This window comes from Malania oleifera, chromosome 5 (assembly GCF_029873635.1).
Source record: "Malania oleifera isolate guangnan ecotype guangnan chromosome 5, ASM2987363v1, whole genome shotgun sequence".
In the NCBI taxonomy this organism is placed as follows: domain Eukaryota; kingdom Viridiplantae; phylum Streptophyta; class Magnoliopsida; order Santalales; family Ximeniaceae; genus Malania; species Malania oleifera.
This window is the reverse complement of record NC_080421.1, coordinates 93,400,330-93,418,184: the sequence shown is the minus strand read 5'-3', so window position 1 is coordinate 93,418,184 and position 17,855 is coordinate 93,400,330. Positions and strand designations below refer to the sequence as shown.

Below are 17,855 nucleotides of genomic sequence, written 5' to 3'. Positions count from 1 at the left end.
TTTCCCCATGTGCCATTCGGTTGACAAGGGTGTTGGTGTTCATTTTAAGGACGGTCGATCAAGTGGTCAAACTTTTGATCCTGGGGAGGTTTGGTAGATCGAAGGTTTATGTGCGTTCAAGTTCGGTCAACCGAACACACTAAACTTGTGCATTTAAGTCTGAATTTTTATTTAAAGTTACCCCTGATCACATAATTATAATTTTTAACTTATAGAGATGTTTAGGGACCTAAAGTCACTCTATGGTCTTTGAGCGTTGACCTTAAAAATTTGGCATTGGTCGACCTGCCATACGGTCATTTGGTTCCCTATGGTCAATCTACGGTTATCTAAACATTTAAAACATATCATGCAAGATGTATGCATTATTATAGACCAAAATATAAAAATTAAATGCATATACAATTGAAACATTATGTCTTCTTCTTCTTTCTTTGCTTTTTGACTCCATGGAATATACTAGATTTGTGCTCTAAGTCCTGCCTTGGCTTCCATGTTCTCTTGATCTTATGCGCGACTTGAATAATACCTATTCACGCACTAAAACACACACATAAGACACTTGTGGTTTGTCATTATCAAAACCAGGGATCGAACTCAAAAATCCAACAACATCCCGAGGTTTTTAAAATCATAAGAATCCAAACCACATGTATAGACTAACTAAAGCCTTGTATGGTTTAAAGTAAGCTCCTAGAGTTTGGTATGAAAGGATAAGAGGTTTTCTATGAACACGCGGCCAAACCGTAGCCGCTGATCAAGGAAAGCAAATGGACGGCTTTAAATGAGTTGCGTGGGGGCGTGCAGATACTGAGGCCAAGACACCAAGTGTCACAAGGTGAGTAGAGGGGGCATGTGGGTGAGGATCGGCTATGCGGCACGATCCTGAGCATCACCTGAAAGCAGGGATCCAATGGTTGTGAGCGAGCAGATTGGATCTGCAACGTGGTGATATCCTGGCCGTTCACTGAAAGATGTGGATCGAATGGTCAGAAGACAACTGCATTGCATATGCTTTTGATGTAGGAGGGATGTGCCAAGTGTTGCGTGGGGTGTGATTGATTTTACATGGATCTGAATCGCTGACCATAATGGATCACAACCATCCATGAGGAAGCTAATCAATGGCAAGGATGTGGCCATGTGGCAACGGGCAAGTGAAAGGACAAGGGCAATAATTTCCCTTGAACGCAGATGATTGGGACTGTTGATGCTGCAGTGATCGAACGGACTTGATGAGGGGCATTAAATGCCTAGAATTGTGTGGGCGTCAGGTGTCGTTGAGTGGAAGTTATGGCCAATCTCGACCGTTGATGAAGGTTGGAGATTTATGGCTAGGAGAAGAAGTGCCTCCAAGCATTGATGACAGTGGTGATAGGCTTGCCACGTGTTGTTCGGAAGGGTGGGTCGTGATTAATGCTTCTGATGTAGATGATCAGGGCCGCTAAAGCTCCGTAGGGATCGAACAACAGTGATTAAACATGTTAGAGATTCTGACGTTGATGACATTGTGGCCATTCAAGCCAATCTAGATCGAACGGTGGTGGTTCTATTGTTAGTATGGCTTCGTCCTGAGTGTTTATGAGGAAATGTTGATCATGCGACTTTAAAGGTGACATGAGGCTTTCTGATCGAACGGGCATGAACTGGCCATGTGGCGTGATCCTGGGGCTCCATGGCTTTAGATACTTAAGCCCATTTTTTTTCACTTTGCCTCATTTTCAACCCTCATTCTCTCGAATGCCCCTCTCTCTCTCTCTCTCTCTCTCTCTCTCTCTCTCTCTCTCTCTCTCTCTCTCTCTCTCTTTTCTCTATTCTCTCACTCTCTCTATTTCTTTCTTCTCTCACCTTCCCTCTGTTTCTCTCTTCTCTCACCCTCTCTCTGTTTCTCTCTCTTCTCACCCTCTCTCTTCTTCTATCTTCTCTCACCCTCTCTCTGTTTCTCTTTTCTCTCCCTCTCTCTCTTTTATCTCTGCTTTATGTCATTGATGCACCATGTGGTGAGATCCTTCTCTTGTATTTATTTAGTTTTTTTTGTTTAGACTCTTTGATGCTCCTCTGCCTAAGCCTCCTAAACTTGCCAAATCCCTAGATCTTGAGCTACCCCATGTTCTCCATACTACCTAGTAACATGAAACCGAAATCCCAAATCAGCCCTCTCGCCAATCTTGGAAGAACTGAAGACTTTTCTAACTATGATGAGACAAGATGGCGAATTTGAGCTCGAGAGGTCCGAGACCTCAGTGGTAGAGATTCGCCATGTACTCGAAAGCAACCCTACATATGAGTCTCACTTATTCCTTTCCCAATTTTATTCTTTTTTGTTTTTGTGGTCTTTGTGTTGAGATCTTAATGTGTGTTTGGGATACTAATGCTGGGTTGTTTGTCTTGTGTGATCCTGGATCTCAGGCTTGGGATTTGTTGGCTAGGGTCTGATTGCAGGAGTGAGGTCGAAGAGGAGTCAATTCGTCTTCGACTCAGTGATTGTGTGATCCTGGATCTCAGGCTTGGGATTTATTGGCTAGGGTCTGATTGCAGGAGTGAGGTCGAAGAGGAGTCAACTCGTCTTCGACTCAGTGAGTTGGGGTGTGTCAAACCAGGGTTGACTCATGCCAGTCAACCCAGGGTGAGTGTTATGAGTCAAACCAAGGTTGACTCGTGTAAGTCAACCTAGGGTGGGTTGAGTGAACTCGGGGAACCCTGAGTGAGCCATATAGACTCTGTCACGTGTCTAGGTCACGTGTGGGCCTTGAGACTTCTAAGAGTGGGCTTGGGTGTATTAGGGAGTGAGTTGGGCCTGGGTGTTTGAAAAAGTGAATTGGGCCTGATTTGGATTTTAAAAAGAAATGGGCGGACCCACTATTTTTTAAAACAAGGTCTGAGTTTTTTTTTTTAAAAAAAAATAGGCCAGCCCACTCTTTTTTAAAATAAGGCCCGAGTTATTTTTTAAAACGGGCCGACCCACTTCTTTTTTTTTTTTTGAAAAAAAAAAAAAACAAGGCTTGAGTTATTATTTTTAAAATGGGCTGGCCCACTTTTTTTTTTTTTTTTTTTAAACAAGGTCCGAGTTATTATTTTAAAATAGGTTAGAGTCATTATTAAAATGAAATGGGCTTTAGGCTTTTTTTTTTTTAAATGGGTAATGGGCTTGGTTTTTTAAAATGAGGAATGGACCTGGTTCCTTTTTAAATGAGGAATGGACCTGTTTCTTTTTAAGATGGGGAACAGACTTGGTTCCTTTTAAAATGGGGTATGGACCTAGTTTTTTTTTTTATTTTTCTTATTTTATATATATTTTTAATTTCTTGTAATTTTCCTTTTTGCTTCTGTATTTCCTTTGTTTGCCGATGTACCCCCGAGTAAATTTCCTGCAACATTTATTTGTACACCTTACTGGTGTTCTACAGTTGGAAACCTGCACGTATTATTTCCCAACACCTCACATTTATTATTTGCATGCGTGTACTTTTAATTTTGACTTTGACCAATCTTGACCAAACAAAATGGAGTATACCTTTAGTCTCCAAATGAAACCGGTTTTAAAATTAAGACCCTATTTCAAAACAAGTTAAAGATTTTGAAAGCTCTATTCCAACTTTGAAAATTCCTGGACTCATGGAAACTTAAAGGACTCGATTAACTAAACCAGTTCTTAAAATTGAAACTTAGAGGATGAGATCTAAACTTATTATGGAGAACATTGGTTTTGGAATTAATGGACCACACCCGATCTATTATAAGGACTCAAAACTAATTTTTTTTGGTTTTGAAATTAAAATCTTAAACTTATTATAAAGAAAAATGATTTCAAAACTAATTTTTGAATTTTGAGATTAAAATTGAAAACTAAGACTTATCATGGAGAACGATAATTCTAAAATTAAAGGTGTAACAACCCGACCCTCTACGTGGGCCCAAAGTTCTACTAAGACCCTCTACGTGGGCCCAAAGTGTTACTAATATATTCATTTACCTGATAATCCACATTCTAATATCATGTACATAGCGAAAACATAAATATAATCTCCACAAATATAATACTAGAGTTTACTATTTCTATCTATAATCCAAAATAGCTATTCATCGCCTGTATTTTCATATATACACATATCTATAAAAACATTCAATATTCACAAACACTAGTATATTTCACATCCATCCATATCTTAGAAGACTTAAAACATAAAACATAACTTACATACAACCCAAAATATTAGCTAAGTATATACCTTTTCTTTCCTATATCCCAAAAATGCTACAAACACCTCAAGCTCTCTAAGCTCGATCTCGTGGAGGTCCTGAAAAAGATAAGTTCATATTCGGGTAAGAGACATCTCAGTAAGGGATGAAATAATATATTAAAACAGCGTGTGACTAGCATGAGGTTTGTAAATAACATAAGTATACATTTTCATCATTTGCAAATCATTAGCATAATTTCTGAAATCATTTCCTATTTCTAATCAAACAAATGCAAGACATTTTACCCACGAGATTACCCAAGGATAAGGGTTATTACCCGCCCATACGAGTAGCACCCTTCTGCTCTGATACTTTAGGTAACCCAAATGTCACAACTGAAGCATACCAGAGCACTCACCTTACTTAGTAAGCCCCTAAGTAGTGATGTAATCTTGTACTCACACAATTCATATAAATGTTTACTAGCGAAGGCCCCGAGAATAAGGAAATCTACCCGCCCATACAAATAATTTCCATCTGCCTTAGCACGTTATGCAACCTAGTGCCACATCTGATACTTACTAGGGCACTCGCCTTTCTCAGCAAGCCCTTGGATGAAGAGTTTGCCTCGCCCAAACGTAACATGTTCTACTAGCATACATTCTGATAATACCATATTACATTATTCTGCCCATCGTTATCCTGTAATTCTTAACTATTCATGTTCTTAGCTTAACCATTTCATAACATTTCACTTTATGTGGCTCATTCCATTTCGCATTGTTCGCATTTCATATTTTCTTATAATTCTCATTGTCTTTTAATTACAACAACTCCCTTTTGCCTATTATTTCTACAGCTCCCTTTTGACTGTCATTAACATGATATACAACTCCCTTTTGGCTGTCATAAGCATAATTCATAGCACCCTTTTGGCTGTCATAAACGTGATCCACAACTCCCTTTTAGCAGTCGTAAACGTGATTTACATTAACAAACACATGCAGCATATTCCATATAATATTTCATTTTAGTGCATTTCCTGCATAACATGACATCTCATACATATAACATAGTCTCTTTTAATTACTTATTTTTTAAATACGAAACATGCAGATTTGGATCCCACATTGGGACTCATCTTGTTGAGTTATGCTATGCGTCACGAGCATGTGATAACACAAGACCATGTGGTATGAATAATAATTTCATATGTAAAAAATATTCTTTTAGGTGTTTTTAGTGTTTCAACCATTGAGTTAATGGTGTGAATAATAATTTCAAACCATTTCTCTCTCTCTCTCTCTCTCTCTCTCTCTCTCTCTCTCTCTCTCTCTCTCTCTCTCTCTCTCTCTCAACATGAAGATGCTAGAATTATCCTTTTTTTTTAATTGCCTTTTAAATTTTAGTTAAAAACTAAATAAATTCCACTTGTCGAGACAAGTCAAAACTAAATTAATCGTGACACATGATGGTCCAGGTCCTTGAGAACTACTAAATTTTTTTCCCATAAAAAGGATGGATGGTGAGACTAGATAAACATCAACGAGTTCCATCTTAAAAATTATTTTTGAAGGGAATTTCACCATACAAATATTACCCTTGACCGGAAATTTAGGAATATGAGTTTTAGAATTTCACCATACAAATTATTCAAACATTGTATATAAATTTTTTGTATAATTATAATTTTATAGGGTTTGCAGTTGTCACAACACTACGACGATGCTAGACATTACAGTCGAATGCACGTAACTTTTGACTTTTCCTATATTTCTTGTTATCTGAATAAAATTCATTTGTACATTTTAATTTGAATTTGTATTTGTATGTATTTGAAATTGAATAATTTGTATTTTAATTTTGAATAATTTATGAATGTTTTAGTAATTCTGGTTTAATTTTTTGTATGTTAAAATGTAATTATAGGAATTTTCAAAAAAAAAAATTAATTATTTCAAAGTATTAGTGACAGTTTGAAAAACCGTTACTAATAATAGCAGGAGGAAGTATTAGTGATGGTTTTTAAATCGTCACTAAAAACCTAGGACTATCACTATAAAATCTACAGTTTCTCGTCTCAAAATCGTCATTAAAGCCCATTATTAGTGACGGTTCAGTTTGATTTCCATTTTAATGCTGGCAAAACACTTGATCTTATGTGTGTATTTAGCATGTGAATAGGTACATTAATTTAATACACACATAAGGGAGCGAAAATGGAAGCATGAAGGACTTAAAGCTTATACGATCTGATGTATTTCATAAGAGTGAAGAGCAATAGAAGAAGAATAAGACATTTGTTTTATATTGTATTGCATTTTGTTTTTGATTTGGTCAGAAATAATACATATTATGTATGATATGATTAAATGTTCGAAATGACCATAGATTGACCTAAGGGACCAAACTTCCATGAAAAATCATTTTCTAAAATGTTAAATTCGTACAAGGGTACATGGCTGGGGAGACACCCTGTAAGGAGTTGTAAATGACTTCAACTCCGCCTGATTAAGTGAGCAGGTTAGTGAAATCCCTAGGGAGTATGACTAAGATGGAAACGAAGGCTGGTTTGGCTGAACCTCGATAACAAATCGTGTGTGTGTGTGTCTCTCTATCTCATTTACTTTCTGCACTTTAATTTTCGTTTGTGTATGCTTGTTTAATTACTATTAAACTTATTTGCATGCACCCATTTAATTTAAATGAGATATATTGCACTCATATATGTTCGCATTAATTGGTAAATCATTTTACATACATGATTATTCTTTGAATGGGATATGTTTTGTGGTGAATCGGCACAAAGTTTAAATTAGCCAAATATTTTTAAATACCCAGTTCACCCCCCTTCTTGGGATTAAACCATTCTCTTCAGGTTCTAAAACTGTCACTAGAATGGGAGTATCAGTGATTGTTTAGTGATTGTCACTAATATTGGCCTATTAGTGACGGTTATTAAACCGTTATTAAAACTTGGGCTTTAGCGACAATTTTGAACTGAGAACATGTATATTTTATAGTGACGATCTTAGACTTTTAGTAATAGCAGAAAATCATCACTAAAAGTGCAGTATTAGTGACGATTTCTGGATTCGTCACTAATAGGTATTAGTCACCACAGATCTAGTGACTAATTTCAAACTGTCACTAATACTGATCGAACTAACACTAATAAACTTGTTTTTTGTAGTGATCTAATAAAAATATATTTAGTTATTTAATTTTCATGAAATGTACATAAAAAAATATTTTTAAATAATTTAATTAATTAAGTCTTTTTTCAAAATTATTTGTATTATTTATTTATTTTTCATAATTTTTATTTTTTTTAAAAATAATTTAATTATGCCAAATGTCAATGCATGCTTATGCCAATTGATTGTCCTGATTTAGTTGTTGGGAATTCAATTAATTTATAAGTTTAATTTTCAAAAGATATTGTAATTAACTCACTAATTTTTTAACTTAATTTATTAAATTAATTTTATCTTCTTAATCTATCTTATCAAAATTGAGTGAAAGGGTAAACTTGTCATTTTATTAAGAATAAAATGACTAATGATCAACTAACGGAAGGTTCAATTTGTTAATAAAATTAAATCTCAAGGGACACATTTTGTGGTAATTTTCAATAATTTAGGGGTGTTGCAACATCCCAGGAGCGAGGGTGCCTCGGGGAGGCGAATAAAAAAAAATTTGTATTTTCGGGAAAACTAGAAGTTGGAGTCGCCACTAACCTTTTGGAGTGTGGTTAGAACACATGATTACTATCCAATTAAGGGTAGAATCAGTTTGCGTATACCAGGATAGGGATCGAGAGTTCGATTATGTGAAGGGAAGGTACTAGCACCCCCTACACACCCGTTCTATGAACGATACCTAATTAATTAATTATTTTCCCAAATTAAATTCCAACATTTTATTTTACTCCTTAAATGAACAAATTGCCTAAGTATATACAATTAAGTAAGCAAACATGGCAATGAATCAAACCCTAAAAGTTAAGTGTAATATAAACAAACATGGAAACAAGAATAAAACAAAATTATGGAAACAAAATAACCCTTAATACACAATAAGAACACAAAAACTAACGAAATCCTAGGATCATATGTAAAATATACCACAATAATTATTAGAACTTTACCATTAACATACAATAACAAATATGGAAACAAGTCGAACCCTACTACGCACATGCAACAATTGAAACCCTAAAAGAGACATGCACTAATCCAAACCTTCAATATAACATAAGATAATTAAAACCCTACCATCGCAACCTTAAATGAAACAACCCCAATTATGAATATATAACACATAACAAAATAGTAAATAACACCACACATAAATATGAATTTATAATCATAATAAAAATATAAAATAATATGATAATAACCTAAATGAATAAGCAAGTATATAACAACAATGAATATGAACATACTATCATGAAAGAATTAAATAATACACCCAAGGCCCAAATGAATAAGCAACAAATATATATAATAATACAATTGTGAAAAATTAAATAATATAACAATAAAAACCTAAATGAATAAACGACCACTACATGACAATGATAAATATGAATATACAAAATTATATAATACAACAATAAAAACATAAACAAATAATCCACAACTATGTAGCAATCATGAATATACAAACATGAAAAATTAAATAGTACGATCTAAATGAATAAACAACAAAACATATGAAAATAGTGAATATGAATATACAAACAAAGAATTAAATAGTACAATCATCTCCTAAATGAATAAACAACAAAATATATAACAATAATGAACATGAATATACATACTTAAATAATACAACCTTGAAAACCTAAATGAATAGACAACTATATAGCAATGATAAATATGAATATACCAAATTAAATAATACAACAATAAAAACCTAAATGAATAAGTAACAACCATTACGGAAAAAATAATAAATCATGATAACAATATTAAATAATGCAACAATAATACACAACAAAAATATTAAATAACAATAAACATGAAATTACAATGATAAATAATACAACAATAATGTAAACAATCAAAATAGAACCACAACGATAAATGGTAGCCCTAAATTAATATGAACATGAATTAATCAAAACCCTAAAAAAAAAAAAAAACATGAAGAAATGATGATAATTAAATCCAAAGAAATAATAATAATATACTTCGTGGAATCTCAACATTTCTTTTCCCGTAACAAGGAGAAGATGAAGAAGAAATGGAGATCCGTGAAGAGAAATGTAAGCCCTAGTATGGACAGTGTTTCCTTACAAACCAAAAGGAAACACCAAATATATGAAGCGGCTATTATTAATATAACTTATGTTTATGTTAGGCGCCCATGGCGGAACGTGTAATCGGCACTAGAATGTTCATAAGCCCAAATATAAGCAGAGGAAGAAAAATGATAGATTGGAGAGAATGGGGAATAAAAATGTGAGAAGCTCGAGAGGTGGATTCGTCGACGGAGATCGTACGATCTCACGACAATCGGCCAGTCAACTTCTCTATATTTATTTAGCTACAACCACTTTGGCAAGCCAAGATCAAGGGCATCGATCGCCCTTCTCTTGGTACATGTAGTCGTGTTTGGTGGTGTGTGTTCGAGTGTGTGTGCAGTGTGTGTTTTAGTGTGTTGCTGTGTGCGTAAGTGTGTGTTTCGGTGTGTGTTGCTATGTGTGTTGATGTGTCCCCCTTACCTTGCTGTGTTCGGCTGTGTGGAGAGGTTGAAAGGGCTATGAGGAGTGGTGGAAAGGTGGCTGTTACGGCTGTGTGTGTTTCTGCCGTGAGGGGAGGATGATGGAGAGGGTGTGCTGGGTTTTCTTCCTACAAACAACCATGGGTTTCTCTCTTTTTGTGTTGTGTGTGCGCAACCGTTTTGTGCTGTGGCTGCCGCTGGATGTTCTGGTGTGGCTGTGAGGGACTGGAGATGGGATTGTAGGTCTGTCTGGAAGATGGATGAGGTCGTGTGCTGCTGGGGCTGTGACTGGGATTGGAGAAGGAGAAGGTGGCCACAACAGTTTTTTGTTTGTTGGGCTGCTATGTATACCACAATTTTAACCAGCACCCTAAAGAAGTCCAACGAAATAAGACTCAACTTTGAGCCTGAATGATTCTGAGTTTTAAAATTAAGACCCCGAGTACCTATGATTTAAAAAAAAATAAAATAAAAAATTGAGTCCTTTTAATTAGTCTAGTTCCTTAAAAGTTTTCTAAAAAAAAAAACGAAAAAAGAAATAGTCTCTTGAAATCGTTTTAGAGAAATTGAGTCTTCTTGATCATAATCCTAGCATAAAATCCTTTTAGTTACAAAATTAGTCCCCTTTAGTTGTCCTTTAGTTGAGACACCTTAATAACCTTTGTTAGGCTAGGTATTGTGTTAAGCCTTGAAATCTGAAAATTGGAGTCCTTAGTTTTTACTCTTGAAAATAAATTCTCTGGATTCACTCCTTCTATCTGGATTAGGTTGAAAATTGAGTATTCTAGTTTAAGACTAAGATTGTTTTGAGCTTTTCAAAATTTCTTCATTCAAGTCTTCCAATTGGATCTTTTAAACTTAAAAAAAAAAAAAAAAAAAAAGTTCTCTTATCCTTTTTGAAAATTGAGCTCTTCAATTTCTAAATTTGAGTCTAGGAATTTAAGTCCTTCAAAATTAGTTTTTAGTTTTAAATTGAGTCTTTTAATTAAAACTGGTATTTTTTTGGGGATTAAGGTCATAGTCTATTAACGGTGTTTGTTTGGCTAAAATTGGTCAACTCTCGAGTCATAATCAAGAAGGGCATACATCACTATTCAGGAAAAAGAACACGTGTGTACACGTGCACACATGAGTGTTTGAACATACAAGGGAGAAATTACTTATAGAAAAGAAAAAAGTTGTACAAAAGCAGTTACAGTACAAGGGGGTGCGTCGGGTTACATTCATACATACACACATGGAAAATAAGACTACGCAAGTTGTACAAACAATGGTTGCAAGAAGAGCGACCCATGGGTACATGCATTACAGAAAATAAAAATAATAATAATAATAATAACAAAAAATACAAAAAGGGAAGATGCCTTGCCCTCCACTCCAGCGTAGGGAACTCTATTGGTGGGGAGGAATTTTGGCACCAAATGAGTCTTGAGACTCCCTATGATAGGGAGTCCGGCACTGTAGCAAAACACAGAAAAAAAACTTAGAGAAATTCTGCAAAGTTTAAGAAAAATCATAGAAGAGAGAGCATAGCAATACTCTGCAAAAATCGAGAGAAAGAAAATTAGAAAGAGAGGGGGAGGTTATGCAAATTTGGAGGGAAAAGAGAGAATTGGAGGAAGCTCTGCTAAGTTGCAGAGAGCTGGGGAGGAGAGGACCTTGAAGAATTCAGAGCACAAAAGGTAGAGGAGCTGATTCAGACCAGTTACTAGGGCCAGAGACCTCAAATCAAACACACACAAGAGTCTGGAAAAAAAAAAGAAGTAAGAAAAAGAAGGTAAAAATCCTAAGTCCTCCTCCTTAAAATTGTTAGAATTCATATGATGATTATGCATGCAGTCTGAGTGCAGGTACTTTCCTTCGGATTCAGGTTCCCTTGATTTGGATTTGAACCCAGTTTTGGATTCGAGCTTGAACTGAGTTTGAACAAGAATGGACTCAATTTAAAATAAATGAGACTCAATTTAAAACAACTGACACTCAATTTGAGCTGACTGGTCCTCAAGAATAAATAACCGAGATGTGGTCTCAATTTAAAAACAAATAAGACTCAAAATAAACGAGACTCAATTTAAAATAATCGGCAATCAAAATAAATAACCGACACTCAAAAATAAATGGGACTCAAAACATCCAGGACTCAATTAAAAAATAACTGGGACTCAATTTAAAATAAATGAGACTCGATTTAAAATAACTGGCACTAAAAAATAAATGGGACTCAATTTAAAAATAAATGGGATTCAAAACATCCGGGACTCAATTAAAAAGTAGCTGGGACTCGATTTAAAATAACCGGGACTCGAATTTGAAATAAAAGGGCTCAATTTTGAAATAACACAGGACTCGATCGGATCCTCCCATACCCAGGATACAAAATCAACTTCCTATTAGGCAGGGTTTTCTCAGAAATGGCTGGTTAAAATTGGGGTGCATGTCTACAAGGGGGATTAAAAAAAAAAAAAATGAATTCTACTAAGGAAGAAGTAGAAGAAGTGAATCCAGAATATCATGTAGTTCTAGATTTCAGTTTAGGCTGAAGAAGAAGAAGAAGATCATCATCATCCAATCACTTCTAGATTTCAAATTTAGAGGAGTGACAACATTCTGATGACGGAGAAGGTCTAGATTTCGGATTTAGCAGAGTGATAGCATTTCAACGACAAAGAAGGTGTAGAGAGAGATCTGCAAGAATCATATGAGAGAGATCTGAATATTCAACAATAGCGACGAAACCAAAGTATTCTGGATTTTGGATTTATCTCTGAGAGAGCAAGAGAGAATTATCTCCAATAGAGAGAGAGAGAGAGAGAGAGAGAGAGAGAGAGAGAGAGAGAGAGAGAGAGAGAGAGAGAGAGAGAGAATTTTCTTTATTTGTATTATGTCAAAATACAAGAGTAGCAGGTATTTATATAGATGGCTGAAAACAAATACAAATGTACAAATATAAATGAAAGTAAATGTACAAACGTAAATAAAATACAAATGTAAATGTAAAACTTATATATTTCTAATAGAGATGCAGTATCATATTATAAAAAAGTAAAGAGGTATTGCTAATTTTTACCCTTAACTTTATTCAAAGTTGTGCAATACTCCCAATTTTATATTTCCAAATGAAGGGCTAAGTGTCTTAATAGTTTAAGGAAGTGACAAGAGAAAGGAGGATAGGATAATGCACTTTGGTGGTAATTAAAAAAGGGCATGACATGGGCACATCCGCATGCACTTCGTGCTCGGTCCCCATGCCACCAACATCATCCACTATCTCGTGTCGGTTCATTAACTTAATGACATTAGATTAATACATCTCAAATTTTGAATCTCATTATAACATTGCATCTCAATCCATTCAAGTTTTTCAACTTTTTGCATTGGAATAATTATGGTGTGCTAAACTAAATACAATTAAATACTATATTAAATTTTGTTTTACCTCGATCTAAAAATTAAAACGAGCATGGTTAGAATTACAGACTTAGCCCAAACTATTATGTTTAATTGAACTCCATTATTAGTTTTTAGATTTATCAAATGAAAATTAACCATGAGTCCCAATATGCATGCCCGTTAAATTTGTCTATGCTTTTTGTAATGCTGAGTTTGGAGTTGTTAAAAGAGAAACTCTCGGTATTTCTTATTAACATTGTCTCTAATACCATGTTAGGTTACCACTTTATTTAAAAGTTTAAACTGTTAGGTTGTGGGCCAACAATATATATCAAGCTTAACACTCTCCCGCGCGTGCAGCCCGATAGCACATGGAGAGATAAATAGATGACAAATAATGTCACAAAATAAAGACGGACGACAAGATTAGAACCCATGACCTCCTGGTAACTAGAGCTCTGATACCATGTTAAAAGAGAAACTCTCGGTATTTCTTATTAACACTGTACAAGGCTTTATAACTAAAGGAGACAGGGCATACAAGGGTAACTTAGGAAATATACAAGGGTATAAGGGTAACTTTGGAAGTATACTAACACAAGTTATGGATTTGGACAAATTTAAAATAAGGCCACCGGCACTTATATATACATTGATCAAATGATGTATATTATCATATATGATACCTACCTAATCATTATCATGCATGCATATGGTCACCCTTAATTTATCATTATTTTGAGAATTGTCACGTTCGTAGTTCTGTAATGCAACGCCAACATGCATGCATGCCTGCTTTGTATCAACTTATTATTTTATATATATATAAAAAGTATATCAGTTTTTTAATAAATTAATCGAGCATTTTCCCTATAAAACAATAAGAAATAAGGTAATGCCATATGCATGGGATTAGTTATATTGCCACAATCTCTCCCTCCCTCTCTCTCTCTCTCTCTCTCTCTCTCTCTCTCTCTCTCTCTCTCTCTCTCTCTCTCAAACATACATTGCTTCAATATTATCAGATCTAGGTCATATGGAAGACGCAGTATATATGCGAGCAAGAACTGGCCAACTTGTAGCTCTTGCATTAATCGCTTGAAGATTGAATTAGATAATTTCCTTGGCTTGCTTATTTCTTGGTGCAAGTGGCAAAGCTTGAAGAAGCTAGGCTTGAGCTGGAAATGATGATCGTCACAGCTAATTGTAAGGATCTCTTTTTGGTGTGTGTGATAATTTTGTGTGGCCTAATTGAGGCATGTCAAGGAGGTAAGCTGAGGAGTCATTTCTACAATAAGACCTGTCCTCAAGCTGAGAGTATTGTCAAAACCATTACCTGGAGCCGTGTTTCCACCAATCCCACCTTGCCCGCCAAGCTGCTCCGAATGCATTTCCATGATTGCTTTGTTAGGGTAAGACATTAATTAAATACGAATATTGTTTGGTCCGAAATGGAAATTGAATTTTTCACTTGATTTTGTCATTCTTCTCATTTAAATTTTTGTTCAATCTATTTCTTTCATATCTCATTCCACTCTAAAAATCAAACATAACGTAATTATACCAACATCCAATATAAAAGTTATATACTTCTTTGAGAGAAAACTAGGTATGCCACACTTAACAGTGTCACATTAGTATATTCTTAAGTAATTAGGCTTTGAGATTTTGAAGGGTCTAGATCAAAAAACGAGTTAAATGAATTCTAAACTTTTAATGGCAAGCACAATCTCAAAAATGATTTAATTTTCAGGGTTGCGATGGCTCAGTATTGTTGAACTCAACCTCCAACTCTACTGCAGAAAAGGATGCACCTCCAAATTTATCATTGAGTGGATTTGATGTCATTGATCAAATTAAGACACAACTTGAAAAGGCATGCCCGCAAGTTGTGTCGTGTGCTGATATTCTTGCTCTCGCTGCTAGAGACTCAGTCTCATTCCAAGTAAGTTGGGGAAAATTAATTAACGTAGATTTCCAAACAAATAAATATATTTTTCCTCTCTTTGTGATATTGAATATTTTAATGCCCATGCATGCATGGGAGCCAAACACGTCCCATGAAAAATAATTCAAACTTATTTGTAACATTAACTAGTTTAATTTGCAGTTTAGAAGGTCAATGTGGAAAGTGGCCACTGGTAGAAGAGATGGGAAGGTGTCGCTAGCTTCAGAGGCCTTGGCCAACATCCCATCGCCATTGTTCAACTTCAGCTCCCTCAAGCAAAGCTTTGCTAGCAAAGGTCTTGATGTCCATGACCTTGTGGTATTATCAGGTGAATATATACACTAAAATGTTTCTTTTTATATATATACTCAAAAAATAATTATTTGATTTGATAAAAAGATAATGACCTCTTCTCAAACTTGGTAAAAAGAAATTTTTTTTTTTTGAAATTTCAAAAGTTTCATTGACCTTTCATGATATTTCAAAAATGTCACAGCTCTCCTCTTAGATTTACCAAAAAGACAATTCTTCTTTCAAAAGATTTATATATATAATATAATATAAGAGAAACGAGAGGTTCCTGCAATTCTTGAAATGTTAGAAAAGGTTCCTGAAATTTTTGAAATCTCAAGAAAAGTTAGTATCTTTTTGTCAAACCATCTTTTACCTTTATATGTGTGTGTGCGCGTGCGCGCATCTATGGTTTGTAAATAATTTTTTTTTGTTTTGATAATCCGGGGACTTTAACCACCATTGCGCTACTTTGGACGCTATGACACAACACAAAACTCGGGAGTGAAAGCCGTCCGCCCATTGACGCAACCCCTAATAATTCATCAGGGTAAACTCATAAGGGAGAATCGAATCCATGACCTTAAGATCACCAAGATCTTAATCCACAAGTCGCCCCTTACCACTTGTAAATATTAAAGTTAAGCATTAACCTATTGATTACAAGATTTTTTAGGGCCGATATGAGAAAAGTGGTTATTGAGAAAAGTAAAAAAGAAAATAAAATATATAGAAAATCAATAAATAAAATTTTAATTTTACATATAATTAACATTTGAGTTTGTCAAATAGACATAAATCTCCCCTCAAAAGACTTGTGTTTTCATAAAATATAAGAGGAGATTTACATTTTTTTAACAAATCTCAGTGGAGATCGTCCCTAAAATTCTTGAAATCTCATGAGAAGTTCCTAAAATTTTTGAAATCTCAATGAAAACTAGTCTCTTCTTGGCACCAAACCATCTTTTACCCTTATATTTATCCACATACATACATACATATATATATATATATATATATATATATATATATATATATAATGCATCTATGGTTTGTAAATATTACAATTAAACATTAACCTATTGAGTGCAAGATTTTTTAGGACTTATTTGAAATTTGGAAAATATGAGAAGGACGAAAGTAAAATATAAAGGGATTTATTTCTTTTATATTTAGTTATTGAGAAAAACAAAAAATAAAATAAAATATATAGCAAATAAATAAATAAAATTTTAATTTTACAAAAGATTAACATCTGAGTTTTCTTTATTAATCTTTAATTATATTGAAATAAATTAGAATAGATGTTTTCCTTTCATTTGGTTTCTTCAAACAAAACCCTTAGTCCAAACGATAAATATGGGGAGAGAAGCAGTCATTGAAAATTGTCTCTGTTTTTCAAATATAGTTAATTATTAGTGGTGTTCTCGTGCGTTATGTACATATAATGAGGGGTCTTAATTTGAGAATATGTCTTTAGGTGGACACACCATTGGAGTGGGGCACTGCGCCCTTTTTAGCAACAGGTTATTCAACTTCACAGGTAAAGGAGATGCAGACCCCTCACTCAACTCCACATACGCTGCTGAACTGAGGAAGAAGTGCAAGAGCCTCTCCGACAACACAACCACAGTGCCCATGGATCCCCCCAGCCCTCTCTCTTTCGACCGCGATTATTACGTTATACTTAGGCAAAACAAGGGTCTCTTCCAGTCCGACGCTGCCCTCCTCACCGACAATGTCGCGAGGAGGACAGTGCGAGAGTTGATGAACACAAAATATTTTGTCAGGGAGTTCGCCAAGTCGATGAAGAAAATGGGAGGTGTGGGTGTGCTCACGGGGACTGCAGGGGAGATCAGGAAGAAATGTGCTGTTGTTAATTAATTGATCCTAAAAGTTAGTACGTTTTGCTCTCAGTGTTTTGGGCTTGAGCTAGGGTTTGTCATTTGGTTTTTCAGCGGTATGCTTTGATCATTTAGAGCATAAATAGAAAATATAATAAGAGAGGAGTGTATTGATCATGCATCCCGACCATGTGTACTTTAGTATGGCATCAAGGCTTCCTAATGCTAGCAATTTTTTTTTTTTTTTTTGTACTATTAATTAATTTTTGTGCGTAAGTTTTGTCCATTAATTTTGATGAAATAACTAAGAATGATCACTTGACCGATTGTAGGACAGAGAAGTCTCAAAATAGAGCTGTTAATTAGGTGTCTTATAGGTAGTTTGTAATATATAAATTTTCATACATACATACATATATATAAATAGGAAGAGAGAGAGAGAGAGAGAGAGAGAGAGAGAGAGAGAGAGA

General features: G+C 34.8%; 1 protein-coding gene and 1 non-coding gene across 2 annotated transcripts; one reads left to right on the top strand and one right to left on the bottom strand.

The window, feature by feature from the left end:
* The first annotated feature begins 872 nt into the window (after nt 1–872).
* Nucleotides 873–17,425, top strand: LOC131156048 (peroxidase 27-like). Its single transcript, XM_058109498.1, has 7 exons — nt 873–916; nt 1,220–1,402; nt 2,410–2,576; nt 14,452–14,714; nt 15,056–15,247; nt 15,413–15,578; nt 17,022–17,425. The coding sequence occupies exons 1-7, from the start codon at nt 873–875 to the stop codon at nt 17,423–17,425; spliced, it is 1,419 nt and encodes a 472-aa protein (XP_057965481.1).
* Nucleotides 9,647–9,744, bottom strand: LOC131156882 (small nucleolar RNA snoR109). The gene has a single exon (XR_009137146.1). It is a non-coding gene; the product is annotated as a small nucleolar RNA snoR109 (small nucleolar RNA).
* Nucleotides 17,426–17,855: the final 430 nt, after the last annotated feature.

Coding starts and splice junctions, on each gene's coding strand:
- LOC131156048 (XM_058109498.1), top strand. CDS start 873: ATGCGGCACGATCCTGAGCATCACCTGAAAGCAGGGATCCAATG. Junction 917..1,219: donor CTGAAAGCAGGGATCCAATG/GTTGTGAGCGAG, acceptor TTGATGCTGCAG/TGATCGAACGGACTTGATGA. Junction 1,403..2,409: donor GCCACGTGTTGTTCGGAAGG/GTGGGTCGTGAT, acceptor CCTGGATCTCAG/GCTTGGGATTTGTTGGCTAG.